This window comes from Trichoplax adhaerens, genomic scaffold, assembly GCF_000150275.1.
Source record: "Trichoplax adhaerens TRIADscaffold_4 genomic scaffold, whole genome shotgun sequence".
Taxonomy (NCBI): domain Eukaryota; kingdom Metazoa; phylum Placozoa; class Uniplacotomia; order Trichoplacea; family Trichoplacidae; genus Trichoplax; species Trichoplax adhaerens.
In genome coordinates, this window is record NW_002060946.1 from 3,778,462 (window position 1) to 3,790,783 (window position 12,322).

The 12,322-nt window shown below is 31.9% G+C and overlaps 2 protein-coding genes across 2 annotated transcripts; one reads left to right on the top strand and one right to left on the bottom strand.

Moving 5' to 3' along the window:
- Positions 1-508: 508 nt before the first annotated feature.
- TRIADDRAFT_23696 (uncharacterized protein) lies at positions 509-1,682 on the bottom strand (the record flags this gene model as incomplete). The annotated part of the gene is made up of 7 exons (XM_002111956.1): positions 509-703; positions 802-845; positions 927-991; positions 1,089-1,162; positions 1,266-1,316; positions 1,404-1,507; positions 1,598-1,682. Coding segments are annotated over 7 exons (618 nt in total), but the record flags the coding sequence as incomplete, so codon positions are not given.
- Positions 1,683-7,512: 5,830 nt separating this feature from the next.
- Positions 7,513-11,455, top strand: TRIADDRAFT_55584 (uncharacterized protein; the record flags this gene model as incomplete). The annotated part of the gene is made up of 10 exons (XM_002111464.1): positions 7,513-7,715; positions 8,353-8,555; positions 8,757-8,962; positions 9,416-9,493; positions 9,901-10,067; positions 10,225-10,462; positions 10,631-10,840; positions 10,952-11,041; positions 11,180-11,287; positions 11,438-11,455. The coding sequence occupies 10 exons, from the start codon at positions 7,513-7,515 to the stop codon at positions 11,453-11,455; spliced, it is 1,521 nt and encodes a 506-aa protein (XP_002111500.1).
- Between the last annotated feature and the right edge of the window lie 867 nt (positions 11,456-12,322).

The following is a 12,322-nucleotide window of genomic DNA, read 5'->3' on the forward strand; positions in this document are numbered from 1 at the left end:
TCTTTCATTAATAAAGTCAACTGATTGCGCTATAATTAATAATACCTTTTATTATATCATAGTAACTTTGATAAATCGACGTAGCTATAGTGATTAATTTCCGGGAGTTTTTGCATGAAATTGTAAAATCGTAGCTTCTTTTATTTTCATGAATGTAATGTAGTAATTAGTATTTTACCGAGAATGTATCATTATAGCCTGGTAGATCGACCTGGTGGTAATTAAATTCCGAGAGTCTTACATTAAATTGTAAAACTGTAGCTTCTTCTACTTTTATTTGGTGTATAGAACTTATCAGCACCTGAATATAATGTAGTAATCAGTATTTTACAAAGAAAACAGGGAAACAATACTATGAGGTGGTGAAGGAGGCGGCATGTAACTAGATAAATTTTTATAACTTTCGCAGTCAAGTTTAAAAAAAAATGCAATTCTGGTAAGAATATCTTAAGCAGAAAAAATTAATATCGCGGTACTGTACACAGATATCATTTTCATTTACATTAAGTTATATATATATATATATATATACAGTTTTTAATAATAATAATATAATATACAAGTCGTATATTTCTAATAAAATCACATGAAGATACTGATGAGCCAATGCAACTAGAAACCGACGCTTTCTACTTCTCATTGCATGTAGTAGTATGTCTGTGGAATTATATGAATTAAGCTCCGGCTGATTCAAGCAAGACATCTAAAAATTTAAAAAACGTAAAATATAAGAATTGAATGATTTTAACTCAGTTTATACTACGCACATTGGCTATAAAAATAAATACTTTTGTTACTAACCGCAATTTGTTGTTTGTCGTACTCTCCTCTCATTGAGTGTAGATCTGTATTTTTTAAACAAAATTTCTGTAATTAATACAATCTAATAACAGTAATAAACTTTCGAAAAATACTTGATAACATACGAATTATAGCCTCTAAGATTGTTGTCTCCCATATACAATGATAATAGGTCTCCATTGCATCCTCACTGGAATTAAATTTGTGCATACGTATGAAAAGAAAATGGTTAAAAAAGACAGCCTTCAAGTAGCTATTGATAGATTGTAAACTAGCATTATCTATACCTATTGTGTTGTTGTACAGCACGTATAGCCATATTAAAATCGACAGGAGTAAGAAATTGGCATAAGACAGCTGCCTGTAAGATAAACGAAATTTACTTAGTATATCCTGCTATTTTAAAACATAAATTATTTAATAGAGATGAACATAAAAGTTAAGTTACTGCATAAGACATAAACCTGCGTGTGGCAAAATAAAGCTGAACAACATGATATCATTCTGCGATAAACCTGAAAGAAAGATTTTTAAATTCATTATGAAAAGCTACAGATAGAATACATCTACAAGAAATTTATCTCTGTATCTCCAGTATTTACTAAATCATCCCAAATATCGGTAGGAACTTCGTTTAAAAAATATGACGATGAAATGGCTCCAGCTTCGATATAATTCCTGAGAGATGTAGGATATTTTCTAATAACTGTAAGAAATGTAATGAAACTTTTTGTAATTAAAAGTGGATAGGTGAAATATTCCAAAAAGGAATTCGCTACTTAGTAAATTAACTTACTATAATTGAAGTCTCCTTGAGTACGCAACCAAGAAGTATCCATCGGATAAATGGATAGTGCATGACGTAATAATTCCATTGTTGTTAATAACAGTGTATCCTGACTCCCTACATAGACTCTACATAAAGATTCCCAGAAATTTATTAGACGAACAAATAGATTAGCGATATAACATTATGCTTACAGATTCTTGTTAATACAGCCTTCCCATACTGGCAGAAATCGACAGTAGGTTTGTTCTTTCTCACTAACGTCCTTAGGACTTTGCTGAGAAAGAAAAAATGTTTGTCACTATCTGAACCAATAGTTATTATGAAATATTCAAATCATCGTTTTCATAAAATGGCAAATTACCTTCAGATTATTTAGTAACTTGACAAGACATGACAGTAGTATACTTAGGACTATTGGATCCTACATTATCAGATACGAACAGAATAAAAAGCAAATTACTTGCAGGGAAATAATTAAAGCAAATAAACTATAATATTGACATAGCATTACTCTAATCTTTGTGCAGAAACCGATAAATTCCGAGCTATTAACAAATTGAACATTCAGTTAGCAAATATCAAATACATGATCTCAATAATCGATAACAGTATTAAAAATTTCTTATTATGGTATGTACCGTTCCATATGACATCCAGAGTAACGAACACTAATAGCTTTATCGTTACGATAAACGGTGACTTCGAATATGCCTAGTACTGATGCAAAAAGGTAATTATTTATGATATTTTCAACTAAGAATTTGCAACATTATTTAACTGATTGATAATAAAATGCTAATATTACCTGTATTCAACAGTTGCATGGTTTGATTTACATCACTCATACTCGATTCATTAACGCTTAAACACACCCTTGCTAATTTTCCTGAGAGCTATTTAAAAGTAAAGATGTAATAAACTTAATCCATTTTTAGTCACTATATATTAATATATTGATTTATTACCTCTAATATTCTGTTTTGTCGACAATCTACGCTATATAACGACCACTTTTTAAAAGCATCCCATAGTTTGCAGTTCAATAAGAATGCAGAACAACTTTCGACTACGAAAGCATTTGGTAAAACATCTGTAATTAAGAATGAAATTTTAAGTTCATCTTGACAATCAGTCCGTCAGTAAAATAAGGCTTAAATCCTAAGTAAAAAATGTAATTGTCATTAATTATTATTTTTATCTTCAGAAACGAAATCTTACTTGGACATTGTGGTACCGGACTCATGATAGAAATAACTTGATCTCGCAAATCATAAAGCAGACTTCTGCGTAAATTTATTTATAAATGCTGTTAGGTAAAAGTAACTGAAATAACTTATTAACAAGAATAATACCTCTTATTATTAATATCTTCTTCAACTTCAAAACCAAGGACCTCAACTGCCAGTACATGTTGATCAACTATTCTTAAAAGCTGAACTTGCGATCTTTTATCGAATATTGTATTAAGAACTTGATCCTTGCAACAACTGCCAAGAAGCTTTGCTTGATCAAAATTCTTTCGTTACGAGCAATAAATATATATACAGTAGTCAATTAGTTTTAATTATAGTGATGATATCGTTAGCTAACAATGTTACCTTTAATTGCAAGCAATGTGCCGCTTTCGAAAGTAATATATAAACAAGATCGCGAATATTTGCATCTTGCACAATTTCACGCAGGATATCCAAGTTGAAATTGGCTGGCAGGAGCTAGTGTATATCATTGCAGTACGGTTAGCAAAGAATAACCTTATCGCAAAAACATCATAAATCTAACCTTTGTACACACACTTGAGTATTGAATATGCGGATTTAATTCTCGAAGTCTCTTTACAACACAACAGATATGATCAGGCTTAAATGATGTTAATAGCTCATATTTTAACTGTCCCTCATCTAAATTTTGATAATCACGTAAACCTGTCCATATGAAATTAAAGAAATATTGTCATTTAAATGCTTATTTAACAAAAACATTTCTTTACGCATTTCATTGTAATTACCAGTGATATGTTTCTTCGAAGCTATAGATAACGCATCTACTAGAGTAATGTCAGGAGTATTTGCTAGGTCCTTATCGTTATTACAGCTAACATCCTACATTGAAAAATTTAATCAATTTTTCAAAATTCTTATTTTAAGAAAATTAAAATGATACTTTATAACTTTGTTACCTCCATATTCACTTCAGTCTCTTTATTAATCGTGGAATTGGATAAGATAGCCATAGAAGCCGCTAAATATCCATTTAAAGACTTGTCGTCTATAAAGCCAAATGTTATGATTCTGTTGATATCCTATAATAGGAGAAATAATAATTTTGAAAAGCCTCATACAACAGCCATTATTAATATTATTGTCATTATTCTATAATAGCGTCTTAAAATAGGGTATAGCTTAAAATGAGTACCTCTTCGCCTAATTTCTTTACTTTTTGAAATAGACTTAGAGCTTCCTGATATTGTTGGCGGAAGAAATAGATTGTTCCTAATTCGTAACTTATCTAGTATATAAAGAGGTCACGTATAAATAATAGAAAGCATTATCTACGCGTATGATACAGTAAATACCGTAAAACTTATTGTAAAGTTGATGCTATAATATAACCTGGCATATCATTTGATTAGTCATTATAGTTTTGTTTAAAGTATTATAAATAGCGAAATCAGGATTAGATAGCAAATCGCTGCTGTCGAATAGGTGATGGATAACTGAATATGGAAGATTTCTAGGAGATAATAAGGCTTGCTGAAGAAATTCTATAGATACATCGGCGGATTTCGATACCTTGCAAGTAATTCATGAAAAGTTATCTTAAAATTACATTGTAAGCTTCGATGGTTATTATTATTATATTTTTAAGAAATTATTGTTTATTACCACTTCATAAACTTGAGGATTACTTATCTGCAGTAAAGACTGCTGTTCACCGGACTGAGATCTTAAAGAGTAATTGATTAATTAGCTGGTAAAGAAATACATATTTTAGTCTACAATTTTTCACTTTAATTGGTGCATACAAGATTTGAATTGCTGGTTGTACAGGATCATATAGTATCGAATTTTTAATTGTTTTTCTAATATTCCTAATTAGAAGAAATGAAGAGGTTCATTATCAAGTATTTAATAGCTACAGGCTAGCGGGAAATTAATTGTAATTTAAAGTGCAGCTATGGTAAGGTTAAAAGTTACCACATATGATAAAAGCAAAGGATTAAGTAGGACTCATCATTTAAATCAGCAACTTTAATATTAGTCCAATTCTCCTATAATGAATAAGATTAAAAATGAAATCAGGGCGCAGTATGATAACACTATAACCCAGTTATTTCATCTACTGTCAAGCTTTAGTAAAATATAATATTTTAATGAAAAGAATAGAAAGCTGTAATTCTTACACAGGGACGTATTGCTTTCTTTATCAATTCACTCATGAGTAAATATTGCGATGACAATTGTAGGCTAAAAATAAGATTCAATTTTAGACATTATTTCGAAGAATGGATCTATTCACTCTTCAAGAATGATATATTTTAATTTTATATCGGATGCTGTTAGTAAAGTATACTTTACCAATCGTTAAGCCTGGTTAAATCCCAATTCAATACGACTATTGAATACATGATATAATAACGAGTAATATATAATTTATATCCATATTTTTGTTGCTTCTTATCCTTGGTATCCATGACACTCTCTATCTGATCGTCATTATTAGCCTAGAATGTGTAAATAGGCAAGTATACATATTGGAATGAGATTATCGCTTTTAGTACAGCATGAGATGGTCATTGAGCTCTATACTAAGCTATACTGTACTGTGCTGTACAAACGTGTGCTGAAAGTTCGTCGTCCACCCCTATCGATCAATTTGTGATGGAAGTGGATGAACTCTTACTGTACGGTGTAGATATTTGTAATTGATATGCTTTGTACAGTAAAGAAATTTGTAATTGGTAGATATACACAGATGGATTGTGTCTATTGCACTTTTAGAAATAGTAACAAATGAGCCAATTTTACGTTCATAACAGTGATAAGATGCTTGCACTTTGAGCGTTTTAGCAAAATTTATTATTGATCGGCCTTGTAGCAACAATATCGCTGGACTAGCAATGATTATGATAGTGGATTTGTTTGGATGGAATACATATATGATTCTGGACTGTAGATACCGATTTCGTAAATAGCAATTTCATACCAATGTGGAATTGTTGTCGGCTTGAAGAGCAAAATAAACGAAGGACGGATTTTCTCTACTTTCTAGCTGTCGTACGATCATTTGTAATGTCTTCCCAGCTGTAAAGAGATTGAAATAATATTATCTCCATTCAATAAAATATAGCCATAGAAAAAATTTGAATACTCGCATAGGCTAACTCGACTACCATTTCTTATTGATCATACAATAGACTACTTGAGTGAAATGTTGTACGTACGTTTCTATCCATTCACACGCAACACTACCAGTCACTTAATAATACAGTACTGTGTCCTGTTACCTTTTCTCAACCTTGTACTTATTGCAGTGTTGATTTACTCCATTTAAATTATACTCATGTATATTCACATTATTGATAAACTTGAAAGAGAGGACAATTTCTATGATCAAATTATCCTGTACTAATTCAATTTAATATTTGTTTGTAAAGTATCCATGCAAAAAATAGACTTTCCTATTTCGTTACGAATACAACGTCTGACATTGAATGGTCATGTTGCTAACACACTCATTGGAATCGCTTCCTTTTTCAAAGAATGCCATTTCTATCCGTACATACTTTGAGCAGGATCCAGTAGATGCGTGTCGAATTTTTTCAGATCGGTAAAATAGTCCCAATAGGTCGTTAGTTCTGGTTTGTCTAATTCACGGTGATCCATTTTGGCTTTTTTTTCTCTCTCTCTTCTTCTTCCTTATTCTAAAATGCAATGAAATTGGCAGAGAGAAACGCGCGCCTAAAATAGAATGAGGTAGCACAAGTTTGTTGGGATGAGCTGTGGTAGGACGTTTGCGGTGAACTGACCTGCGGACTTCACCACACCACACGTCATGGTGTAAGTACAGTGCTATAGTAATCATTGTATGGCTACTATTGAGTGTCGCGTATCGTTTAAAGGTATTGCTATGGGCTGTTGCGAGCACAGTACAGTACGGTGCAGCCACTAAAATCGTGGATACAGTCAGTCATCGTAAACTATGGGTCAGCCGCAGTACCAGTATGTATTGTATCATTGAGATTTTCTTACCCCTATAGAGACTGTACATTTGTACAATGTAGAGTGCAAAGTCAAAAGGAATTTTCTCTATTTCCAATATTATTTTGCCTCTATCGATCGAAGATTGCTTCTAGAAATGGTATTTCTACTAGTCGATGCCTATGCCACTGTAGAAATATACCCGCAGTATATTTCTACAAGTCTATAGCACCAGTAGGCAGCAGACGTATGCAGTGCATTTCCTGTAGTGTTCTGTATGAGTGTGTACGTACAGCTGTACATCTGTTACACTTCAATCACTAGTATGGATTAAGTGAAGAGACGCAGTGTCCATGGGCCACCATAATATACTGTATAGTGAAAGAATACTGGTTAGGGGAAATTGTTAAAATGGTAATGTTAATTCCTTGTCAAGGTTAATGAGTTCAACCGAGTTTATTAATCAGTCAATGACATTCCAACAGATGTAGGAGTATAGCGAGAGTCTATTGTGCTCATACTCTTCATATTACCGACGAATACTGATAGCATTGAATGGCACTGATAATAGACAACTTCTACTAGATACGGACTAGATAAGATTGACTTATCTACCACAGTAGGACAATCGAAAGCAGACACTCATTGACTCAGCTGGTGCCAACCCCAATTCATCTCCATTTTTTCTGTAGCCCTCTTTCTACACAGTTCCACTGAATTGAAATGGCTAATTTAAAGCTAATTGTGGCAAATCACTGTTATATCTTTCTACTCTTTATTATTACATTCATTTCCAACTATCCGAGTAATGTTGTTGCTAATATCGATGTTAAGAAATCCATCGTTTATGGACCTGGATTAATCGCGGATGCCGCATTACCTGCCCGTTATTTTTTGATACAAGCTCGAGATAAACCAGGAAGGAAGTAAGATTGATAGCAATACCTTTAGATCGCTAAACCGAATCAAATAAGGAAATTATGCAGTCAACGTATTTTATTCTCACGTTCATCAAATCGTACAATTCTAATTGAGGTTAAAGTATTCAACGCCCACACTAGATGTACATTGTACAGAACAGTACAGTCATCATAGCTCGATTTACTTTCCATCTTGTTGAGTATCAAGCATCATTGCTACTATGAACTAAATCACAACAATACTCGTATGTCCTTGAAGTGAATTAATCTAAAAATTTATATCATAAACGCTCTACAAACTTCTTTGCCATTAAACATACATAAGACTGTATCGAAATATACAGTATACTAGCGTTAAAATAATGCAGTTAGATTGAACCATCATGAAATAGCATGAACAACGTGAAGATGCTATTACCCTTGAAAATACAATAAAGTCGAGACTACATATATAGAAATACTAAATTATTAATAAATAACCATAGTAATTGAGAGTATATTGTACTTTGAATGAATTATTTATAAGTGCTTACGAAATATCTTCGTAAATGCACAATAACTTAATTACGTGTGAAAATATTGTGGTAGAAATAGCTTCTTAGTAACATACTCTTTCCTATCGTTACTATCAATATGATTATAGTATTAGCTATGATATAAGCGAAGATAGCTTTGATATCTCTATTGGCCCTCCGAATGAACGAGGAAGAATTTGGGTACAAAAATATAAATATAGCAGAGGCAGAGTACTAGTAAGATATCGTATGTTCCAGAGCTATCGTGATATTCAAATCCAAATCCTTTATAAAGGGAAACATGTGGCCAACTCTCCGTATTGGTTAAAAGGTTATTATCCGTATGTACCTCGCTCTGTTCTCTCGAGTGATACTATTAATATGTTTTTCTTTCATTAAAATATTTTTTGCTCATCAAATTATCATTGAATTTGATCAGTATAAACTAAAACATATCTGATACTAATCATATCGAACCTTTGTTCTTACTATAAACATTACACTGTACACTGTCCATCTTAACTTGGTATAGGAGGTGTATATCATGAAGAATGCCATTGTCCGATGCAAGATACTCAGAAATGGCTACAAGCAATGAATTGTAATTTAAATCAATCTCAAATTGAGCGAGATCTAGCAAAATTTCAAAAAGTAAACCTGAAAAGTTTAAGGCAAGAGGGGCTCGATCGCTTTGGAAAACACCATGCAATCTGCCATTACTCCGTTATATCAAATAAGGTTAGAATACTATAACATTGAATTTCTCCATCGTTCTGATCGATCTAATAGTAAATTAACGAGCTGGTTATTATTGTGTTAATCGACCAATAAACTATATACAATGAATTATTGTTGTTTCAGTGATTACTATAATATATATTTATGTACTGTACATCGAATATAGGTTGCATTTGGTCGACTACTTTGATTAATTTAATTTAGAAGATACTATAGTTTATAAATGCAGTTACATGCACGCGTACGCGTAGAGTCACAAAGAAAATTTCCTATTTTATTGTCATCCAAATGTAACCATAAACATACAATCCAAGTACGGCTATTTAGCTAAAATTTTGGATCAAGTGTAGAGTTGCTTTTACCCTAAAAAATAGTTTAGCGATATGATGATCATATCATATTATCTTAATTGACTGAAGTATATTATACTGTATTTGTGAACTAAATGAATAGGTCTACAGAAACTGCTATGGAGAGCATGTAGGATTTAAAATGTTTATGGATGCTATTTTGCTATCCTTAGCGAGAAAGGTAAGGCACTTTCAATTTTTTAAGGGCATATCGCATTATAGGCTACGTCTTTTCTTTTAAATCACAACCCTATAATGATCACCATGTCAGTTAATTAACTAAGGATTATTAGTAGAATCGTACAATATGACCTATATTAATTTTAGAGCACTGTTTAATTTAAAATGAGCGCTGCAAAACCATTGGTAGTCATGCTCAATATACACGACTATAATATACGAGTATATCTATCTGAAAAATAAGGTCGATAAGAATTAGAATGATTGGAATATCCAGTGTCACTGTAGATTAAATATTATTAGATACGGAAATGCTTTCATTTTTTACTGCAACAGAAATTATTATTACTTTTGTATGATTGAAATCCCCTAATAGCTTGCATTACAATATTTGTACAATTTTAATAGGTAAAACTTCCAGACCTAGAGTTCATCTCAAATCTAGGAGATTGGCCGCTAGAAAATCAGCAAAATAATTTAATTCCTATCTTCTCATGGTGTGGATCAGAAACCACTAGCGACATTGTGATGCCAACATATGATTTAACACAATCAACGTTAGAGATGATGGGCAGGTAAAATTATTCAGTCTTAATAAAGAGGCAGTCCAATGATTTATTCGTTAAAACAGAAAAATAGATATCAAATTTAAACGTTAGCTTTGGATTACTTAGACTAATTTTAGAATTTATAGGGAGTAATTTACATTTTATCGGAATATTTTATCTCTAGAGTTTCTGTCGATGTACTTGCCGTTCAAGGAAGTACTGGTCCAAAATGGAAGGATAAAATTGAAAAAGGATTTTGGCGAGGCCGTGATAGTCGACAAGAGAGACTGAATTTAGTTATAATGGGAAGAAACAACACTGACTTAATGGATACGGCTTTAACCAATTTCTTTTTCTTTAAGCATGATGAAGCATTATATGGGCCTATACAAAAGCATATCTCGTTGTTCGATTTTTTTAAGGTAAGACCATACTTTACAAATTATCCTAATTTTATGAAATAAATAAATTGGTTAATCCTACTTTAAGAATATCTACTTAACAATGTAGCAAATTTTTATCATTGCTTAATGCTAATGCAATTTTAAATTCATTACTAATTAATTTACTCTTTGCCGTCTTTCTATTAGTATAAGTACCAGATAACACTCGATGGTACAGTTGCTGCTTACAGAGTACCATATATTCTTGCCGGTGACTCCCTAGTATTAAAGCAGGATTCAGAATATTATGAACATTTCTACAAGGATCTAAAGGCTTGGACACATTACGTCCCTATAAAGAGAGATTTAAGTGATTTAATTGAAAAAATTAAATGGGCAAAAAACAATGATAAACAGGTTTACTATTTTTGCTATAGTTAGTTTTTATTGCGTATTTTTTTGGCTCCAAATATCCATTTAACGATTTGATAAATTCTTGCTAATCATACTGTCTACCTTACATTTTAGGCAAAAACAATTGCCCAAAATGCCCAACAATTTGTTTTAGACAATTTACTTCCAGATCCAATTTTTTGTTACCATTGGCAGTTATTTAATGTAAGCTAAATTGAGGTGGTTGATTATCATCACTACTTTTGTGTAATCTTATGTCCATTACGTTTCTCTTACTAATATTTTTCGAGATTGAATAATAATTCTAATAAAGCACTAAAAATTTTTGCCATTTAAATTAAGGAATACTCTAAACGTTTAACTTCAAAACCTCGAAGAAGAAAAGGCATGGAGCGAGTTGAAGAAGAAGATAAGTCAAGAAGCGATTGCAACTGCGAGAGAAGAGACAAGGTGCTGTATATTTGTCATTTAATCTTTAGCTTTAATCATGATAGTTAAAGTTGACTTTTTGTGTAAATCATATTTGTAATATCCATTCGATTCGCACATATACTTTGCTTTTTTTTTAATTTAATGAATCGAATTGTTTAATTATCAAAGGTTCGTGATGAGTTGTAAACCGCTGCCTGGCAAGTTTAGCTTGAATAAACTGAATACGAAAATTTTTATTATTTGAAAATACTTTCGCGATATAAACTAGTACGACTACTGATTTTAATCAATTATTGAAATAGCTGAAATACGCATAGCTTATTATTTTATTAATATATTGATGATTTTACTGTTTATATTTATTTAACTGCTTTCAAGATAAAATTATTATCTTATTGTATAAATAAAAGCCATGTCTCAGATATTTTTTTTGCATGTTGGTTTCATCTTTTAGCATTACTGTTACTGCTTGCATACTGAGCGCAACTCGATATTAGTGTGTTGAAAGAAATCCGCATAGCTGTATACATTAGGCGAGTGGTCAGTATCTCTTAGCAACTTATTGCTAAGTCCTGATCTATTATTTTTTATTCAATTAAGGAACTAAATTGAGCATGATATCAATCGGAAGAATAGATGATTATTTGGTGCTTGTAATATGACGAATAATGCAGTCCTGATTTCATTTTCATTTTATTGAATCGATCTACGTATACTTCTTTTCATTGAAGCACCGATTCAAATTAGTGTACAGTAAATTACAATATCATTACCAACGATCGAAAGTAATTTTAACTTTTATAGTAATATCAGGGATGATGTAGTTCTGATTTGGTATTACTGAGATGATTTTAGAGGATTGTAGAGGCTTTAGTTTAGAGGCCATGAATCTAAATAAGCCATTTTGATTCTTGCAATTTCAAATCTACAACTTGGAAGGCAAAATTGCCATACGGTAGCCTAGCAAATACCCAAACGCTGGCTAGCAATAGTGCTGACAGTAGAGAAGGACCCTCTAGGTACCCAATCAGATGTCTTGCGGGCTTACTGAAT